The 20,039-nt window shown below is 46.9% G+C and overlaps 3 protein-coding genes across 5 annotated transcripts; 2 read left to right on the top strand and 1 right to left on the bottom strand.

Annotated features, from left to right (window-relative positions):
- The first annotated feature begins 24 nt into the window (after nt 1-24).
- TMEM265 (transmembrane protein 265) lies at nt 25-3,391 on the top strand. Of its 2 annotated transcripts, XM_012731816.1 has the most exons (3): nt 25-541; nt 1,490-1,660; nt 2,868-3,391. In XM_012731816.1, exons 2-3 carry the CDS (start codon nt 1,493-1,495, stop codon nt 3,027-3,029), a joined length of 330 nt encoding a protein of 109 aa, XP_012587270.1. In that variant the 5' UTR covers nt 25-541; nt 1,490-1,492; the 3' UTR covers nt 3,030-3,391. The 2 variants fall into 2 exon arrangements, with proteins under 2 accessions (XP_012587270.1, XP_012587269.1); XM_012731815.1 differs by lacking the exon at nt 25-541 and having other exon boundaries at nt 605-1,660.
- Nucleotides 3,392-7,369: 3,978 nt separating this feature from the next.
- Nucleotides 7,370-16,005, top strand: PHKG2 (phosphorylase kinase, gamma 2 (testis)). Of its 2 annotated transcripts, none has more exons than XM_012731814.1 (10): nt 7,370-7,389; nt 7,797-7,909; nt 11,123-11,298; nt 11,567-11,621; nt 12,638-12,703; nt 12,787-12,950; nt 14,803-14,893; nt 14,982-15,135; nt 15,208-15,333; nt 15,429-16,005. In XM_012731814.1, the coding sequence occupies exons 2-10, from the start codon at nt 7,815-7,817 to the stop codon at nt 15,720-15,722; spliced, it is 1,221 nt and encodes a 406-aa protein (XP_012587268.1). In that variant the 5' UTR covers nt 7,370-7,389; nt 7,797-7,814; the 3' UTR covers nt 15,723-16,005. The 2 variants fall into 2 exon arrangements, with proteins under 2 accessions (XP_012587268.1, XP_004692034.1); XM_004691977.2 differs by lacking the exon at nt 7,370-7,389 and adding an exon at nt 7,403-7,467 and having other exon boundaries at nt 15,429-15,933.
- Nucleotides 16,006-16,052: 47 nt separating this feature from the next.
- Nucleotides 16,053-19,977, bottom strand: LOC101625966 (chromosome unknown open reading frame, human C16orf93). The gene is made up of 9 exons (XM_012731817.1): nt 19,610-19,977; nt 19,239-19,270; nt 18,339-18,404; nt 18,016-18,185; nt 17,454-17,524; nt 17,145-17,261; nt 16,993-17,062; nt 16,814-16,900; nt 16,053-16,242 (listed from the first exon to the last, which is right to left on the bottom strand). Exons 1-9 carry the CDS (start codon nt 19,763-19,765, stop codon nt 16,064-16,066), a joined length of 948 nt encoding a protein of 315 aa, XP_012587271.1. The 5' UTR covers nt 19,766-19,977; the 3' UTR covers nt 16,053-16,063.
- Nucleotides 19,978-20,039: the final 62 nt, after the last annotated feature.

Genomic DNA, 20,039 nt, shown 5'->3' with positions numbered 1-20,039 from the left:
TTCTGATTTTCTGGTCTGGTGGAGGGTTGGGTGGGAACCTGGGCATTACTTTTTCCCTCTCGCTTTTGCCAAAACCCTAGGACCTCATCTTTAATCCAGAATTCTGTATCTCTGATGCAGGAATTTCCACCCAAGAAGGGGGAAGATTGGCAAATCTGAGCTAGTAGCGTGAAATTCCCTAAAGTTTAAGTCATACTTTTCCTCTCCTGTCCCCTTACTTACTGATCTTCCCCCTCAGAGTGCTCTCTGGTGCTTCCAATGGTTCCTTTTTATTCCTCTTGCTCAGGCGCTTTTACTTTTCCAGAAGGTAGGCATCCTACCTCTAGTTTTCCATCCTCCTACCCCTCACTTTTCTCAGTCTAGCCGAACTGGTTTGTGTCAGTCACACCCCCTTCTGAGCTTGTGGGCTCTTAAGGTGGTGACTGGCCACTCAACCCCACCCCCGGGCTTGGCTTGGAGCCCTGAGTCAGCTCCATCTCCACCCAAGTCAAATCAAACCCGCCAGGAGCCGAAACTCAAAGTCGCTGAGGCCGGTAGCCAGGTAAGAACCCCTGTTCCTCACGTTTTCTCTGAGCTGAACTCTGTGGACCCCCTTCCCCTGAGCTGAACTCTGTGGACCCCCTTCCCCGTGATCTCTCATGAGTTCTTGCCTCACAGTCTAGCAGCCTTGTGGCACATTCTCTGCTTATCTTGTTCTTTCACGCTTTCTATCCTTTGTGTTGATAATTGCATATGCACTGCTTTTGTTTAGGATGTAGGGGAATTGTTAGGAGATGAGGGTAGAAATGTAGTTAGATAACTGGAGCTAAGAAGACTTGAGAAATAGAAAATAATTAACTAGGACACCATTTTGCAGGCTTCAGAGAGTAATGAGGTCATTCAAACTGCATCTTGTGTTGCTTGGGTTGAGGAGGAGGCTGGGAGTTGACATAGCAAAGGACATTCCCAACTTGGGAGTTTTCTCAGCTGCAAACGAAAACTTTTGATGGTTGCTTTTTCCTTCTCCCCCATCTCCAGTATTGTGTTTTCACATGGGAGAGCTATTTTTCTTGAAGTTGTTCCAAGGGCCTGGTTTCCCTTTTTTGGCCCTTAAATATTAAGGGGGCAACCTGAAGGACACTTTAGGACCCCTTGAAATAGTTTAAAAACACTGATTTGGATAGTCTCAGGTTCCTAGCAACTTTTGAGTTTTTGTTTTTCTCCTGCTTAGTATGCATTTGTTATTTTGCTTCTCCCCACTTAATAAGTAATGCACATAATTCTATGTTCACACTGGCTTGCTCTTAAAGACTTGGAGTTGTGTTGATGAGTAAAGGTTCTAATCACTCATTTACCTTCTTAGTCTATGAGTCATAGGAATTACCTGGTAAGGCAGCATTCCAGAGAGTTGAGCTAAGCCACAAAGACATGATCACAAAAGGGGTGGAGTCTGAGCAAGCTAGATGAAGAACTCAGTTGAGTTTACAGATACTGTGACTATCGCCCACAGGTGATGGAGGACGAGGAGAAGGCAGTGGAGAGCTTGGTGTGCAACACGGAAGCTGCTCATTCTCCATCCCCCATCCGTTGCTGCTGGCTCCGCCTCCGCTACTTGGCAGCTACTAGCATTATCTGTGGCTGCTCTTGCCTGGGAGTTGTGGCCCTTGTTTTTGCCATCAAGGTGAGGAATGCAACTCCTATGGGAGTGGGGGGAGAGTGGGATGGTGGGGATAGTAAGGCAGTAGTTTCCTATATCTGAATAATCCATACCCATCAGTTGCTAAGTACCTATCAGAGTTTGGCTCTGTGCTGGAAATAAAAATGAGACATTTTCTGCCATCAGGGCCCACAGCCTAAGAGCTGTGAAAATGCTAATAGGAAATGCATCTTAGCAATACTATGGTGAGGAAGCACAGGGTATTCTGTGAGCCAGGGATGATAGATGTGTGTGATTATGTATGCATAATGAAGTAGATGACAGAAATGTCACCTTAGGGGATATGATAGGAAAGTAACTTTAAAGGATAAATGAATAGGATTGAAAGGACATAAGGTAAAGCGAGCAATAAGAGGTTAAGCACAAGTGCTTAGATTCCCATGATCTTGAAAATACTGGGGAGCCATTAAAGGGTTTTTGCAGAGAACAGAGACATGGTCAGATTTGTATTTCAGCACATTTACTCCCAAGGCCTACATAGAAGTTGAATTGGAAGGAGCAAGACTGGAGGCAGCCAACAGTAATCTCTAGGAGCTATGGGATGTTTGCAAGCCATAATCTGGGCGAAGCTATGGGATGTTTGAAAGGACTTTGCCATTTCAGAACACTTTACAAAAGCTGCCTTATGTGTAAAAAGGCAACACAGGTTAGCTTACATACCACACTTGAATTTTTCAGCCTAATTGTATTTTAATACTTAGAACTATTCCTAGCATAACAATTTCTGGGTTTCATTAGGGCAAAATGATCAAAATATTCTTAATAATGAAAAAGGTAAGGCCCATCAGGCTTATGAGGATGGAATGTCACTTGATTGGACATGAATTAAATATCCAAGGAAGTTACCTTTTTGCCAACAAATCCAGATTCTGAGTGGACCTGGCATGAGTAGAAAAGGAAGGAGAGGAAGATAAGAGAATTGAAAAGTACTTCTGTGAGTATCACTGTACTTTCCATCTGCAGCCTTATAAGCTAACAATAGCCACTCTGAACAGTAGGCAAGGTAAATGGGCTCCTTACTTTGCAGGTAAGGGATGAGAGATATCAGAGAAGGAGTTAGAGGATTTGGGTATGAGGTCTTGAGCCATGGCAGGTTTGGAGGAGTGGAGTGAGGCAAACGTTCTTTGGGGCAGAGCAGGGGGAAAACCTAACCAAAAACTTGCCCCTACAGGCAGAAGAGCGGCATAAGAGAGGCCAGTTGGAGGAAGCAGTGCACTGGGGGGCCCGGGCCCGGAGGTTCATCCTGGCTAGCTTTGCTGTCTGGCTTGCTGTTCTTATCCTGGGCCCCTTGCTGCTGTGGCTGCTCTCCTACACCATCGCCCAGGCTGAATGACCCTGGGTGTCCTCTCCCGAGTCAGTCGAGACCTCCTGGATCCTGCAGTGCGACATTGCTATAGGACTGGTATTAACAGTGGTCCTTCCTGGCTGGGAGGATGGTGCCTCTCAAAGGGTTTTGGAAGAGCTTTTTTAGTTATTACAAAAGGAAGGTAGTAGTTGAGACTGATGAGGGGGAAGGTCAGCCTACTCTTCTTCCAGTGCCCACCACCTCTATGCGCCCCCACCTCACTCTAGGGGTCTTCACCTAGAGTGGGGTTGGATACCAGGCCTGATTTTATTAGAATTTGTTTTGTAATAAAAACCTTTTTTATTAGTGAACTGCTCCTGTCTAATTGTTCATCCCATGCTTTTTCCTGGGTCCTTGGTGAGAGCCACTCTGGACATCTGACGGAAAGCAGAAGTCTGCATCTCCCCTAAGAGTGCTAAGAGAAGGAAGGGACTTTTCTTTTTGCTTTGCAAAGATCCCAGCTGCTGCTTCCACATCCACAGAGAGCCTGAAGCCAGAGAGGAAGGATAGTAGCCCCAGCTATTTAATGAGTATTTACTATATCCCAGTTGTGCTCTAAGCACTTTATATTTCTTAACTCCATTAGTCCTCAGAACCACTCATTTTATTGTTGAGAAAAAGGCTCAGATTACCCATAGTCGCATAGTAAGGGATAGAACTGGGATTGGACTCAGATGTGGTTCCATAGCTGAGAGAGGAGTGAAATAATTGGATAACAAGAAACCATTATCCTGTATATGAAGTAATCTTGGCTGTCATGGTAATATTTTAAACATTCTCAAAATTGTGATATCTATCTCAAAATATAGGAAAATATTCAAAATATGAGGCTCAGTAAAGGAACACAGACATCTGAAAAGCCAGTTTTTGGTCAATAAATTGAACACTGGCAGCATTGCAAAACCTCCTTTATCCCACCCAGTGTCTATTCCTTCCTGTAGGAATTACATTGACTTCTAACAATGTAGTTGTACCTGCATTTGAATACTGTATAAGTAGAATCCTGTTCCTTTTGTCTATCTTTTATTTTACCATGTGAGGTTAATCAGTATTTGCTGTAGTTGTAGTTTTTGTTACTGTATAGTATTGCATTATATGAATATATTGCAATCCAGGTGGTTCCAATGTGAAGTCAAATCTGAGAATCACTGCCCTGTATGCGGATTCTATGTGTTATCATTCGAGCTTGGACCAGCAATGGATTCTTTTCACTTTTGCCCCCTGGAGAACATCCTAAATGTTTTCAATTTGGTGATAATATGAATCCCACTGTGAATGTTCTTGTAGGTGTCGCTTGATGTACATGTGCTCTTGAGAATGGAATTTTTTTGTTTCTTCATTATAACTCAGACAAGCAGAAAGTCTAAAGGAATTAAAGCTGTTGCACACTGAAGAGAGGTGCACACTGATCTTCGGGGGGTTGGGGGGGAGGGAAAAGAATCCCATTGTTGGTCCCAGAAGCTGGAATAACATTGAGCAGAATCCACATACAGGGCAGTGATTCTCAGATTTGACTTCACATTGAAAAAACCTGGAGAGACTTAAAAAATACTTAAGCTTCTCTTTACCCTTCAGAGATTTCATTGGTGTGAAGTGCTTCCTAGGCATCAGGATAATGTATGTTGGAGAGGATTTTTACAGGATCTTTAAAAGCTAATATTTGAGTAATCAGTATCATTTTGTTAGATGAGAATACCCCATTCCCCCAAATTGATTAAATAAGATAATCAGTTATTTTTTAAACTATTATGAAGTTATTTCAAACTCACAGAACAGTAAAATACTGGTCATGTCCTCTTTGCTTAGATTTATCATTCTTAATATTTCATCACTTTTATATTTTCTAAATGTACAAATCCTGATACACTTGAGGTTAAGTTGTGAAGAACACTCTTCACACCTAAATATATCATGATTTAGCCCCTGAGAACAAGGATACTCTTTCATATAACTTCAGTACAATTACATAATTCAGAGAAGTTCAAATGTATTATTATCCCAGTAACATCCTTGATAGTGATTTCTGCTTTAGGATCCAGTGTAGGAACACTTATTGCATTTAATTGTTTTATCATCTTCAATTTTGAAATGGTCCTCATCCTTTTTTTTTTTTTTTTTGTCTTTCATGACATTTTTGAAGTGAGGTACCTCAAATTGGGTTCTTAGGATTGGTTTCAGATTCTGAATTTTTGGTAGAACTATTTTAATGTGTCCTCTACTCACAATCAGGAGGAGGCCTATTGTGCCATTCCTCCCTCTTGGTAATGGTAACATTAATAATCTGATTAGTGTCTGTCAGATTTCTTAAAGATAGTTTTTTCTTCTGTAATTAAAAATTATTAGTATCTGGTTCACCAGCAAATTTTCACCAAAATTTTAATATTTTCTCAACTCAGTTATTATGAGGCTTACAAAATGTTTTTATCATTCTTTCTATATTAGTTGGCATTCTGTTAAGATTTTTCTTGTTTATTTGAAATTTTTAGTGTCAGCGTGGCCTCAGATTTTTTATTGCTGTTCAATTTATTTTATTATTATTTTTAAAAGACTTATTTATGCATACAGAGCTGGGGTACAGGCCAGAGGTGTGAGGGGTGAGAAGGTTCACTAGAGACAGAGTGGGGAGCAGAACAGGCAGATGTGCTGAAATACACTACTGAGGGGAGCAGCAGGCTCTCAGAAGAGGTCTTGCCATGCCATGTGGGTCACCTCCCTGGCTGGATATCAAAATTGTGTTGCAGTGGTTGTGGACAGCCTCACTGTGCTGTGCTTTAATCCTTGTGCCGCCAGGAAGGGTCCAAAGGGTACACCTCTTAGGTATACAGGTGATGAGTGTTTTATGTGACCATATTTGTTAGTCACTATGTAAGTGAACTGTGTTTCCAGCCTATCAGAAGGTTCATGTATGGCCATTTCAGTCTCATTTTCTTGTTACTCATTTTAAGAACAAAACACTTCAACCTGGTTGTTAAATCACTCTGATAAGTCTTTTCTCTTATTCTTTGGCATGAGTCATACTTCCTCTGGGCCAGCATGGGAATCCTTCCTTCTAAGGAACCCTGTTCTTTTTCCTGGGGACTGCTACTCTGAAATCAGTAGATAACTAGCTACGTTCATCTTATTGGAATATTGTGCTTCCAGACTTCTCAGAAGTTAGAAAATACCTAATTCTGTTTCAAAAATCACAACAATTTCACTCAAGCTTTCTCTTCTTGCCCCAGTCTATCTATATTCATCTGGCAAGAACTTTGGCTGCCAACTACATCAGTGTATTTATTCATTTGTTCAATTTCAAAGATTACCCCATTACCAAATATGCCTAAGTAAGATTTTTTTTTTTTTGCAATTTTGTGTTTTGACTTAATACAAGTCAAAAAGTAGTCCATTAAAAAGTTACTTGGGTTCATTTTTCCCCTTGTATACCAGCTAGTGCTGGGCCATGAGCTTACCAGAAAGAGGCAGGAGAGAGGTTAAACATCTAAGAAAGGAAACGTGACTGTTCATTCCTTACCCAAAACGACATTCTGAAGATTAAATGACTTCATTCTGTGCCCCTTTTGCTGGTACCTAACTTACACAAAGGTAGGGACTTTTTTTTTTCATTGCTGTAAGTGTGGACCCGTCAGTATTTGCTGAATAAGTGAATGCCAAGGTTGACCTGTGCACTGGGCAGGCTAATGAAGTTACTCACAAAAATCTCACAACCTGATAGGCTTAGAGAACAGTGTGTTTTTAATAGTCAGTGGCTTTTAGCAGGGGGTGGTTGAAAACTGGGAAACTTTAAAATCCCGGCTGGTGAGCATCAGGGCTGAGAGTCAGAGCCGCAGGATGAAGCTCGTCCAGGTTCGAACTATCTGGCTAAACAGCGGTCCAAACTGCTTATGAGCATCATAGGGGCTGGATCTGACCCTCAAGACGGGCGCTTTGGACCAGATTGCTAATGTTAGAAAAGCCTACTTAAGATGGGAGAATAATGAGGGGCCGCGGCGAAAAGCCCATGACTGGGAATCCCAGGCACAGTAAGTCAAGCAACCAGCTACCCAGAGGCCCTACTTCCGGGGGAGCTTAATTTCCGGTTCCCACCCTTGGCCTCTCAAAACATAAGCAACAAGCTCCGCCCCCGCTGCCTCCAGCAGGTGCCGTGCGCTGATTGGTCATATCCCGCCATAACGTCGCTTGCGTTGACTTCGCGTTCCAACGCCCGCCCTAGCCTCGGGACGCAGCTTTCTATTGGGCTACCAGTTTCCAATCAGAAGGATTTTTGAACTTCAGTTTTCGGACAGCGCTGGCCATTGGCCATTAGGCAAGATGAAGGCGTGGCCTGAGATCATTACCGGCACTGTTGGAGGTAAATCAAGGGACTAGAGGCGAAACCAGGGAGAGACCGGTCTCCCATAGACCCTAGCTTCTCTCCCCGCCCCCGCGGGTGAGACTGCGCGAGACCCCGCGCCCCTGCCTAGAGCCCGCCCAAGTGCGCTTGCGCAGCAACAGCCTCCAGCTGGAGTGCCCCTTCCCTTCTTTCACCGCACCTATCCCCTCCCCCTTCCCTGCCCCCCTCCCAGCCCTGTCACCCCTCCCGCTCCCTAGACCCTTTCGCGGGGTCCCCTCGATCCCGATCCTTCCCCTACCCCGTTCCCAACCCCCAGGACCCTGGCTCCCCAGCCGCAAGGGCTGCGCCTCCGCGAGTCGCGATGTGCATCTTCTCAGAGCGTGTGGGCCTCGCTGCCCTCACAGTCCTCCCTTTCCTCTGCACAGGTCCGCTCCTCCTGCAGAATGACGCTGGACGTGGGTGCGGAGGATGAGCTGCCCGACTGGGCAGCGGCCAAGGAATTTTACCAGAAATACGACCCTAAGGACATCATTGGCAGGTGAGGTCATGGCCAGGAAAACAGATCCAAAGAAGTCCGGTCTTAGGATACACACTTCCATCTGAGAACTGGATCGTTCTATTTAGTGGTTAGTGGAGGAACATCCACTAACCACTGATCCTACCTATTCACATCTTGTTTTATGTGTTCAACAAACACAGTTGAAGAAACATCAATGTGGCATACAAAGCAAAACACCGGGATGGTAGAAAAGATGTTTATGCCAGTGAAGTAACTGAAAGAGACATAATACTAAGAAAGCATCAGGATGTGTTAGAGGTCTTGGAAAATCACAGCTTCCTGAAGAGCTGATACTTGGGTCTTGAAGGATGAGTGGGAGTTCAGCATGGAGAAAGTAGAATGAAGGCCACAACTGTAGAGGCAGTGGCGAATGCACTTATTCATCATCGGAGCCTTCTTGAGTACAATGTGCTGGACACTGAAACTTTTGTTTCTGTTCTGGAGTTTATAGTGGTCTAGTGGTACAGACAGACAATGAACATGAAAACAGTGTAAAGATCAGTGTAAGGTGATGGGACAAGAGTAACTAATGAAGCTGAGACTTGAAGAATGGGGCAGGTCATGAATTGAGGCAGAATATGTTCTAGGCAGAAGGGACAGCAAGTGCAAAAAACCTCAGGGCAGGAAAGAGCCCACTGAAGCAATAAAAGGTCTTAGTGGCTAGAATATAATAAGAGTGGCATAAGGTGGAGGAACTTAATTTGGAGTTAAGTAATGATTAGATTATGTAGAACAGTAGGATCCGATAAAGACCTTGGATTTCTGTGAAACTAGTGGTTTCAAGCAGTTTCTGATTTACATTTCTGTGATTTGGAGTTTATGAACTTAACCTCTGTCTCAGTTTCTTCATTGTAAATTGGGAATAAAATTAGATCCTACCTTGTAGGTTGCTGGGAGGTTGGAAAGATTATGATATTCTTAGAGCACTTCCCCACACATGGTACATATTCACTATAGTGTTCAAAACATTTTACTATGTTTTGGAGAGTATTCCAACTTTTTTTTTTAAGATTTATTTGTTTATACAAACGAGAACTAGGGTCTGGGTCAGAGATACAGCAGGTGAGAGGATTCCCTTAAGACAGAGTGGGGAGCAGAACAGAGTGACTGAAATACACACTGAGGGGAGTAGCAGGTGAGACAGGAGCAGTTTGCTGTGCTATGTGGGTAGCTCCCTGCCCAGGGATGGAACTCATGCTGCAGAAGATTGAATTCATGCCACTGTGGTTGGCAATAGCTTGATAGCACCGAGACTTAACTCCTGCTGCACCTGGGAGGCCCCTGTTCTAGCTTTTCTGTAGAGAATGAATAGGAAGGGGGCACGGATGGAAGTAAAAAGGCCAGTTATGAAGCTGTTGATTCATTCACACTAGTTTTGACTGCAGTGGGGTAGTAGAGATGGAGAGGAGTAGATGAGTTTGGTTAAATTAGAGGGAGATCTGGCATGATTTTTGGAAGGGTTGAATACATTCAATGAGGAATAGGAAAGAACTTCAAAGGTTTGGATTTGAGTATTTGTATAGCATTTACTGAAATGAAGAGGACGGATGGAGGATCAGATTGGGGAGACGAGTGAGCAAGCCAAGAGCTCCGTTTTGGAAATGTTAAGTTTGAAATTGCTAACTGGAGCTCTCCAGTGGGTGTATGAATCTGGAACTCAAGAGAGCAATTAAGACTAGAGCTGCAGCTTTTCAGGAGCATCAGCATACAGATAGTGGTTGGGAAGAGACTATAGACAGAGAAATGAAAAGGACTTAGATTCAGTCCCTGGGGCCTAATGTCATATATGTGTCAGTAAGAGGAGGAGCCTTTTAGGAGACTAAGGAGATGCTGTCTGTGAATTGGAAAGCAAAATACAAAAAAAAAAGTGTGCTTCTGGAAGGTTACCATGGTCTGCTATGACAAATGCTGCTGAGGCCAGGAAAGCAGATGAACAAATCTGATCATTAAATTTGTTCAGATATTGCATGAAGATGCCAAAAAGGCATAAGAATTAGGAATCTTGAAGAGAAAGCAAGGCTTGAAGGTATTTGAACCCTTAGGACTGGAGGGCAGTCACCAGGGGAGAGTACTGGGGAAAGAAAGGAGCTGAGAACCAACTCCTGAGGTGCTGTGGTGGTTTGGGGCCAGGTAAGGGCATGTTCACTGACCTACAAAGAGCCCCTAGGGCGGAGCAGTGAACCCCACTGCCAAGGAGTGCAGCAAATGGGGTAATGACCTATCCTGCCCTAGCTTAATTACTGCTTTTCATGCCTTGACATCCCAGCAAGATGCTGTTGGCCACATTTCAAAACTGTGAAGTGAAATGAACTGAACACATTTCAGAACCCAGAGACTTTATGTCAGAGGATCAGTTGGAGGTTAATTAGTGACAAATTGGGGACCTAAACCAAGATCTCATAATTCGCAACTTTGTTCTTCCAGTCAGTGGCCTCCTATACTTGATTGAGTATTGTGTTGGGAACTTTAGGATTTGGGTGGGTAATCAGGAATCATGAGTAAAATTTGGAAGGAGTCTTGGGTCATTTCTTCCCACCTTTTTCTCGTGTTCCCAAGACAAGAGGCAGATTCTGGGACTTGGTATAGAAAGGACGTGCCTAGGCTTACCCAGGAAGGGAGTGGCAGAGACAGGATTTGGGTTTGCGTTGCACCTTGCTGAGCGCTCAGTTGCTCACTGAGGTTACTGGAAGCTACTGTAGACCAGGGTGAACTTGTCCAGATGGATCTTTAAAATCTGGCATAGGGGTTCTCCTGGTGGTGCAGCGGGTTAAAGCACTACATTATGAAGCTCTCCAAAGCCACTGCAGCACAAGTTTGATCCCCTGTCCGGGAGCTGACCCACATGGTGCACCAGGCCACAAGAGAAACCATGAGTCCATGCTGTGTGCAGCACAAATTCAATCCCTGAATTTATGGGTGGTGACTCACATGGCACAGCAGACTTCTGTCTCTCCCACTGCTTCCCTCAGTAGTATATTTAAGTTGATCTGCCTGTTCTGTTCCCCCGCTCTGACTCTGGTGAATGCTCTCACCCCATCACTGCACCTCTGGCCTGTACCCCGGTTCTTGTGTTCATAAATAAATCATTAAAAAATGAATTAAATATGGTATAGTAGGTGTGAGGATGCTGAGGCTTCACTTGGCGTGGAAAAAGCAGGAGACCCTAACTCTTGCACTGTCTGGCTCTGGCAGAGGAGTGAGCTCTGTAGTCCGCCGTTGCATTCATCGAGCTACTGGCCATGAGTTTGCGGTGAAGATCATGGAGGTGACAGCCGAGCGACTGAGTCCTGAGCAGCTGGAGGAGGTGCGAGAAGCCACTCGGCGAGAGACGCACATCCTTCGCCAGGTCGCTGGCCACCCCCACATCAGTGAGGCTGCATTCCCCACTCCTGTTAGCTGCTGATCACCTCCTGGCCCTCCCCTCAGTCCATTACCTCCACCTGCAAGCCCTTCATGCCTCTGCTCCTGTTACCTGGCTCTGCTCCACCTCAGAGTGGGTCAGCCTGTGGGTGCTCTTTGTTTCCTCTGGCCCTCCCTCCCCAGGCATAGCCCACAGCTGTATCAAGGTGAACAGCCCTTTAATATGCAGGTCGCTCCTTTCCATCTCTCTCTCTGCCTTTCTGCTTCTTTTCCCAGTCACTCTCATCGATTCCTACGAGTCTTCTAGCTTCATGTTCCTGGTGTTTGACCTGTGAGTATCTCCCTGCCCCAATCCAAAAGTCTCCTCCACCTCACTTCCATGCGTGGCGCCAGCCTTATAAGGCCACTAGTGAGCTAAAGACCACACTGCTTACACCACCTCTGCTCCAGCTGGGGCCTGGACTGCCAGTCTCTGGCTCTGGCCCCTCTCCCTGGCTTCCCAGATTATGGCAAGCTCTTCAAGAGTAGTAGTGACAAGTTAAATCCAAAGGGTTTTCATGACCCAGGGGGTCACTATCCCAGTCTCTTATGGTTGCAAGGTTAGCAGAGAAGTAAATGTTATTTTAAGAGGCAGGTGTTCATCCATGAACTGACCACTCAGTTCTCACCAGTCTCATTGTTTAGTACCCTACACTGTTTCTGCCCATCAGTTCTTTTTCTGGTCAGTGTGAATCTCAGATGTTACACAATGTAACACAAGCCCACTGCAGAGGTACTTCAGAAGAGAATAGTTTGAATACCAACCATTTCCAAGGCTCTTAGGAAAAATTCAAGAAGTCATCAATGTTTGTAAGTCAGATGAGGAAGTGTCCTTTACACCATCATGCAGCTTTGCAGAACATTGATCCCCAGACATCTCATGTGTTTTTATTTCAAATGTTGGAATTGTGTATTTAAAAAAAAAAGATTAAAATTAACAAATTCAAAATAAAGCCCTATTCCATATTTTTGCCACTATTAACAGAAATTTTGGTCTGTGGTCTAAATAGATACACTTCAGAGGCTTTTTAAAAATAGATAACAAGGACCTCCTGTAAAATACTGTTAGAAAAACACACTTCTTGCTAAAACAGCCCATTGTGGCACTGTAGCTATTTCAGTTGCCAGCACAGTGGGCCAGACTGACCCACCCTCACATGCAGTTTACTCTTGGAGTACTTGGCGACCCTGTAGTTTGTCTACAGAGGATCTCTACTGATTTCTTCCGTGGTATTCTGTGAGCAATGGTTTACTTTTTCAGCCCCCACTATGGGGTGTACCTACCTCCCAAGACCTCCTGTTCCTTAGGATGCGGAAGGGAGAGCTGTTTGACTATCTTACAGAGAAGGTGGCCCTCTCAGAAAAGGAAGCCAGGTAATGATGGAGCCTGCAACCCCAGAGGTGAGGAGGGAGTGGGGCAGGGCAGGGAGAAGCAAAGGAGATTGTACCTCCCCTAGGTCCATCATGAGGTCTCTGCTGGAAGCAGTGAGCTTTCTTCATGCCAACAACATTGTGCACCGAGACCTGAAGCCTGAGAATATTCTCCTGGATGACCACATGCAGATACGACTTTCAGATTTTGGGTTCTCCTGCCACTTGGAACCTGGAGAGAAGCTTCGAGGTGAGGGGATCTGGTGCCCGAATAGGCTTGGGAGGAAAGAAAGTCCAAACCTGAGGCTGGTTAGCTGGTCTGAATACTCAGTCCCAGGTACCAAAGGGAAGAAGTCAGTACTTGCTGAGTGTAACTTAGAGTGGTCTTCCTGGCCTGGGGATGATGACAGACCAATGAGAAAAGAGAGTGGCACCAGCGTGCTGGGGAAGCCAGCAACCACCTGTGTCAGCTAGAGAGGAGTCTTGAGGAGGGGGCACCCAAAAGGGGTCTTGGAGAACTGGACTTGTCCCAGAAATAAAGGGAGCGTGGAATAGCTGGGTTCAGTAGCCATTTGGAGTCTGGTAGAGGTGGAACGATAGTAAGACACTTGTGTGCCATGAGAACCTGATCTGGCCGGACAGCACTTCTCACAGCTGCCCTGGGACTCGGGTTCACCCAGTGTTAGTTGCTTTGTCATGACAGAAGTATTTTCAGTACAAATAGAAAACCAAAGAATGTTGAACTGCGTAATTTTGCATAGAACCAATAGCAAGTCACTGAGCACTTCACCACTAGGAGCCAGTAGTCTTTACCTGGCTTTCCTCTCAACAAATTGAGATAGATTACATCTCCATTTTACAGATGGGCTTAGAGAATCGAAGTTGGCTCAGAGTTGGTCCCAGCTCTTAACCTGTGCTTTCTCTCTCTCTGGGCTTCCATATATACTTTTCCCCATTCTGGAAGCATCTTCACCCCTGCCCCTTTCACTTGACTTGAGTAATTAATTAAATTTAAAGTGCAACTTTAAAGCACTAGGTCACATTAAATAACCTGTTTTTTGTTTTTTAAAGATTTTTTTAATGCATACAAAAACTGGGGTGTAGGCCAGAGGTGTGGGAAGGTGAGCGGATTCACCGGAGTCGGAAGCAGAACAGACAGCAGTACTGAGATATACAGCAGGGGAGACAGGAGAGGTCTGCTGCACCATGTGAGTCACCTCCATGTCTGGGGATCCAACTCATGCTGCAGTGGCTATGGATAGCTTGATAGCACTGCCTTTAACTCAGGCCCAACCAGGGAGGCCCCCCCATTTTCTGTTCTTTGTGACACACAACTTAGCCTATAATTTCTTGTTTGCTTTCTGGTAAAGAGCTTGGTCAGGGTGTGTATCAGTCACCACTGTGTCTAGTATGTGCTTGGTACAAGATGGATATTTAATAAACATTTGGTGTAAGAATCAATTTCCCAAGAAAGTCATTTTCTGGTTAGGCCTATTAATATTTCCTGGAAGTTTGCCATGGTTTACAGTTTAGAAATTGCTGGGATGAAAGAGTTGGTGCCTGAAGTGGTGGAAGAGACTCAAATACAGTATTGAATCAAGTTATCAAGGGTCTGTACTATAAGTACTATAGGAATCCAGACTTGACCATGAGGTCACAAGGGGGAGACAAGAAAATATTTTAGCAAGGATCTTACCCAATATATGCATTACCAAATCCCACATTCCCATTCATTTTCTTTGGTTTGAGTGGTGGTTCCATGAACTAGACACTGTAGGAGGAAAGGGAGATTTGGGCAGAAAGGAATGTAGAAAAGATTTAAATTTTGTTTTACATGTGTATTAGGTGTGTAAAAATGTGGTAACATTGTGTGAGAGGTAGGTAGGTAGGCTTGGCTGGTGTGTTGGAGCAGGCGAGTGATTGGAGCAGGTGGGTAGGACCTCGAAGTCCACCCAAGTATCAGGTCTTCACCAGGAGTCTTAGTGGGTGTGTGAGTTGACATGAGGTGCGGCACCAGCAGAGGTCTAAGAGTTGTAGGGTCTGGTGCCTCTGGTTTGCAGGGCATTGGTGGCATCCCGTCAATCTCACCCATTTCTTCCCAGAACTGTGTGGGACCCCAGGGTATCTAGCACCAGAGATCCTTAAATGCTCCATGGATGAAACCCATCCCGGTTACGGCAAGGAGGTCGACCTGTGAGTCTCTGGTGCCCCTCATCCTCCCTTGAGTACTTCAACATGTTGCCTGTCACCGAGTGCTACCTGACTCTGGTCTCTTTCTTAGCTGGGCCTGCGGGGTGATCTTGTTCACACTCCTGGCTGGCTCACCACCATTCTGGCACCGGCGCCAGATCCTGATGTTACGCATGATCATGGAGGGCCGGTACCAGTTTAGTTCACCTGAGTGGGATGACCGCTCGAACACCGTCAAAGACCTGGTGAGCTGGGGCCTTGAGAAGGTGAGGAGGGAAGCACAAGAGCTGCCCCTAATGCTCTGGGGTTCCCCCTAGATCTCACGGCTGCTGCAGGTGAATCCTGAGGAGCGCCTGACAGCTGAGCAAGCTTTACAACACCCCTTCTTTGAGCGTTGTGAAGGCAGCCAACCTTGGAATCTCACCCCCCGCCAGCGGTTCCGGGTAAGCCCCAGAGTGGCAGGGCCTGCTCCTCTGTCCCATGATCCTTTTCTCCTGTAATGGATGCTCCCCTGGCACTCACACTGGCCTCCTTCCAGGTGGCAGTGTGGACGGTGCTTGCTGCTGGACGAGTTGCCTTAAGCACCCAACGTGTGCGGCCGCTGACCAAAAGCGCACTGTTGAGAGACCCTTACGCACTGCGTCCAGTGCGGCGCCTCATCGACAGCTGTGCCTTCCGACTCTATGGGCATTGGGTGAAGAAGGGTGAGCAGCAGAACCGGGCGGCCCTCTTCCAGCACCGGCCCCCTGGACCTTTTCCCACTATGGGCACTGAAGAGGAGGGAGACTCGGCTCCCATCACTGAAGATGAGGCCATGCTGGTACTGGGTTAACTTCTCAGCCCTGAGGACTCTCTAGGAGAATTTTTGTCATTCCAGCCCCTCTGGGCTCTGGTCTCAAGCCCCCAGCCTGGCTAGGCGCACCTCTAATCGTAAAGATCGGCCCTGCACACCTGTTACCACTGGCCAAGGCTTTAAGATCAGAGCTGAGGTAGAAGGAAGCCACTCAGAATGCCATGCCCAGCCTTGTCAGAGCTGCTATGCAATAAAGCCTGCTTCGTGATAGGAAAGCTGTCTGGTATCTGGCTTCAGCAGGGAAGCCCAGAAGGTGCTCAGGAGGGGGGCGGGGATGGGGCCACTCTAGCCCAGGACTTTATTGGGGGCAATACTGGGGGTCACTTGTTCTTGTTTTTGCCTTTGCTTGGAGGTAACTGCAAGGGCCTCTCTAGTGTGGTCAGTTTGCTGCTGAGCCTCTCCTCACTGGCCTTGAGCTGCTCCTCTACCAGCTGTTGGAGCTGCTCCACTTCCTTGGTCAGCTGGGTCTTGATGTAGGCCTGCAGGAAGGAGACTTGGCCTGCAGGGGCAGAGAAGGAGCTATCAGGAGAGATATTTTCTGGGACCGTGGGATTGCCCCTCACTAGGCAAATACAACCTGGGTGTCCCTGCTGGCTACCCAGGCTTGCAGTGTTGCTGCAATTTAGGAAAGGTCAGCCAGCCCTCCTGAGAGAGGAGTGGGCAGAGGCTATGCCAGACTTTCTGGACTGCTACTTAGTAGCCATGTGATCTTAGGCAGGTTATGTTAACCTAAAAGGTAGATAGTGATGACCCCTAGCATCTACAATGAGGGAGGATTTAGTAGCTGAATAAACATTAAATGCTTAAGAACAGGCCGCTTGTCATATAATATTGCAAGTATGTGCTGGCTCTTACTGTCATCAACTTGATAACTACTTACCCTTTTGTGGAGCTTCTAACTCCAAGCTGCTATACTCCCATCTGTTATTTATTATATTGGGCTTCTGCTTAAGGAATCACTTGGCAATATGGGACTGATTGCCAGTTCTTCAGAACTGATCTGATCTAAACCCTTCATGTTACACCTGCCCAAAGTTACAGGGGACCCTAAGCCCTCTGGGTGTCCTCACTTGGCTCTTGCTGTGACTCGGCCACTGTTTCCGTTTCCTCCTCCTTTGGGATGACTATCTCCTCCTCCACCTCCTCAACTTCTTCCTCTATAAACCAAAAGCAGGAAGAGGCTTCAGCTTCAGTCGCAGCCCACCCAGCCCTCTCCCCTGTGGAACCTAGCCCCAGCAGACTTCCTTACCGGTCTCACCCTCTGGAGAGAGCTTGGGTGGCAGTAGCCCCGTGTAAGTCAAAGATAGATCCAGCCGCACCTGGGAAGAGGGAAGAGGGTGGCTGAAAGGAGGAGGGCATCTGACTGAGGGAGGGCTGGCTGTTGTAGCCCATTACCAGTACCTGAGGTGTAAAAACATATTTGTAGAGCTTGAAGTGGCGGAAGTAGGTATTAACCACATAGTCTGCAAGTGCCAGCAGCTGTTCCTCCTTAAAGAGGTTGATACTGAAGGGGGGCCGCTGTGAGGATGATGGGGAATTAGAGGTCTGGCCTCCTGAAGCCTTGGCCTTTTCTCCAAGTGCCTGGCAATTCAGGAGAGCCCACTGCAGCCTTCAGGGGAAGATGGGGACGATGATGAGTGTGAGAGTAGGCGGGAGACTGGTTAGACCTAGTCAGAGGCAGAATGAAGATCCCGTTCCAGGGGAACTGACCCTGACTCCATGGCAAAAGAGCACACTGGTGAAGTAGCGGTAACATTCCTCCACGTTGCCCAAGGGTGTTGCTGGGAGGGAAAGCAACATTGACAGTGAGTCCCTCCCTGCTCATCATGCTCTCATCTCACTAACAGCTACTGACTGGGCATGAGCTTCAGAAGTGGACAAACCAATGTGTTTCTTAATTCATTTAATAAATAGCAAGTACCCATAATGTACTGTTCTAGGCACTGAACAAAACACAAAGTCCTTCTAGTGGAAGGGACAATAAGTCAAGTAGTACATGATTTCAATTCCTGTTAAACATTCTGAAGAAAACCAGAACTGGAAATAAAAATGGTAGCAGGAGCTGTTTTATTGTGCACTGGGTATATGTTTATATGTATTCCTCAGTCTCAAAAAGTGCTGTATGATCCTTTTATAAATGGAAGACTTCAAAAGTTAAATAAGTTATACATGATAATACTGTGTAATGACAAAATTCCAGGTGGTATTCACATGTCATTACTGCTTCCCCCTTTCCCTGGATTCAAACCCTCCTGTAGCTGCCATCTCTCACCAATACAGGCCTTGTGAAGATCCTGGAGCAGGGCACAAGCTGTTGATGTCTGCTCTGGTGAGAAGCCCTGCTGGCGGCAGAAGATGAGTGCATGGCAGAAGAGGTCCAGGGTGATGGCTTCCTGTGGGCTTTTCTCAGGACAGCTTAGCCCCAGCAGTTCTGCCAGCACCCTTGGGAGGGAGGAAGGAAGGACGGACGCCTCACTTTACCACCCCACACTAGTGTACCACATGCTTTGGGAGGCAGGCATTCCTCATGCCTCCCCAGCCCACCTCCCTTGGCCTTCCCCTAGAGCTCTTCTTCCCCCACTGGGCCCCCCATACTCCCTCATCTCCTCAACGTTCGCTGTCTTTTCCAGCCTATGCATGGAATGGATGTCCAGGTACTTCCTGTGATAGGAAAAGAGGAGAGAGATGTTGGGGGCCATTATGCACTAAGTTTCACAGCAGGGCTATGATAACTAGGGCACTGGAGTGGTAACCAGGAGTCCTCGTATTTGAGCTTGGCCTTTCCATGAACTTGTGTAAGCTCAAGGAAGTCCCTTCCCTCTCTGGGCCTCACTCCAGTAAATGAGGGGATGTTGCCTAAGTGAACTCATGACATTTATCAAGCCTGGAGTTTGGAAACTTGAGTTTTGTTTCCTTTTGCTGTATGGCTCTGGGCAAATTTTCCCCCTGTGGGCTTCAGTGTCTCCAGTATATAGCGCCTCACAGCAGCCGGGACATTCCATTTACATCCTCAGGCTTAACTTTCCTCTTCCCATAATCTCCCTTTGGAGAAAAACCGCATCTCTAGGCAACAGCTTCTTTATAAAATGGGGATGCCCTAGGCCCTCCCTGGTGACGCAGCGGGTTAAAGCAGTGCATTGAGAAGCTAAAGCCACTTCTGCATGAGTTCGATCCCAGCCTGCCCCGGAGGTGACCACATGGCGAGGCAGACCTCTCCTGACCCGCCTGCTGCTCCCCTCAGCAGTGTACTTCCATCTGCCTTTTCTGCTCCCCACTCTGTCTCTGGTGAAACCTCTCACCGCCCTGAGCCTCTGGTCTGTACCCCAGTTCTGTATGTACAAATAAATAAATCTTTAAAAAAAAAAATGGGGATGCCCTAGCAATTTGACAGTTCTGCTGGGGTCAGGGAGCATCAAGGGAGGGACTAAACAATGCAAGTGTGAATTACAACTCCCCCACCTCCACCCCACGCCCCGCCAGGCTCTTCGCACTCACCACATGCAGATCCGAGGCTGGGGCAGCGGGGGCTGCGGGGGGGAGGAAAAAGCGAATTGGGGAAGGCGGAGAAGTATGGAGCAGTATCTTCCCTGCCTAGTCCCTGGCCTGTCGCCCGTCCAGGGGGCCTGAGAACACACAAGCTTGCCTTCTCATCTAAGTATGAGCAATGCCGGCTGCTCGGCAGGCTGGGCTTCGGCAAGCCCTATGTTCTATCCACCAGCAACATTAGCAGTGGGGTAATGCACACCCTGTCTCTTCACGAAGACAGCCTGGGAAACGTCCAGGATGTTACTATAATGAGGAGTGACGCCCTCCTGAGAAGCCCTTTTATAAACATTCCTGAATTTACCAATCTGTCCCGCCCTCACCGGGAACAAATTGGCTGCAGGATCTTCATCCGCTTCTACAGTCCCCGACTCTGTCCTTGTTACTGTTCGCATCCGCGAGGCCGATTCACCCACTGAGCCGAGGTCCCTCTCTGGTTCCAGCTGCAGTTCGGAGGTCTGTTCTAGCTCCGGCTGCATCCTCGGTCCCAGGAATCGGTGATACTTCTGGAGGAGGGCAGTTTCGGTACTTCTAGCGTCGTTCCTCCGTGCCGCGGGTCAACACAGGCTCGGCCCCGTCTCGGTTCTGGGACAGCTTCAGTGGCGCAGCCACCGTTGCTAAGGGGATCACCAAGGGAGGTGTACAGTGTACGGTGCTCACCAATCAGTGCGGAGAGAATGCGCATGCGTAACAAATTGCAAGGTACTGCTTTTTTGCCCTCTTCAAAATTGCTGACTGGGGGCGAGCGCTGTT

The sequence above is a fragment of the Condylura cristata genome, unplaced genomic scaffold, assembly GCF_000260355.1.
Source record: "Condylura cristata isolate star-nosed mole 26May11 unplaced genomic scaffold, ConCri1.0 scaffold00032, whole genome shotgun sequence".
NCBI lineage: Eukaryota > Metazoa > Chordata > Mammalia > Eulipotyphla > Talpidae > Condylura > Condylura cristata.
The sequence above is the reverse complement of the archived record's forward strand: the minus strand, read 5'-3'. Positions and strand labels throughout refer to the sequence as shown.

Coding starts and splice junctions, on each gene's coding strand:
- TMEM265 (XM_012731816.1), top strand. CDS start 1,493: ATGGAGGACGAGGAGAAGGCAGTGGAGAGCTTGGTGTGCAACACGGAA. Junction 1,661..2,867: donor CCCTTGTTTTTGCCATCAAG/GTGAGGAATGCA, acceptor TTGCCCCTACAG/GCAGAAGAGCGGCATAAGAG.
- PHKG2 (XM_012731814.1), top strand. CDS start 7,815: ATGACGCTGGACGTGGGTGCGGAGGATGAGCTGCCCGACTGGGCAGCG. Junction 11,299..11,566: donor CGCTGGCCACCCCCACATCA/GTGAGGCTGCAT, acceptor TTCTTTTCCCAG/TCACTCTCATCGATTCCTAC. Junction 15,334..15,428: donor CCCCCCGCCAGCGGTTCCGG/GTAAGCCCCAGA, acceptor GCCTCCTTCCAG/GTGGCAGTGTGGACGGTGCT.
- LOC101625966 (XM_012731817.1), bottom strand. CDS start 19,765: ATGCAGCCGGAGCTAGAACAGACCTCCGAACTGCAGCTGGAACCAGAG. Junction 17,525..18,015: donor TCTTCACAAGGCCTGTATTG/GTGAGAGATGGC, acceptor TTTCCCTCCCAG/CAACACCCTTGGGCAACGTG. Junction 17,063..17,144: donor AATATGTTTTTACACCTCAG/GTACTGGTAATG, acceptor CCCTCTTCCCAG/GTGCGGCTGGATCTATCTTT.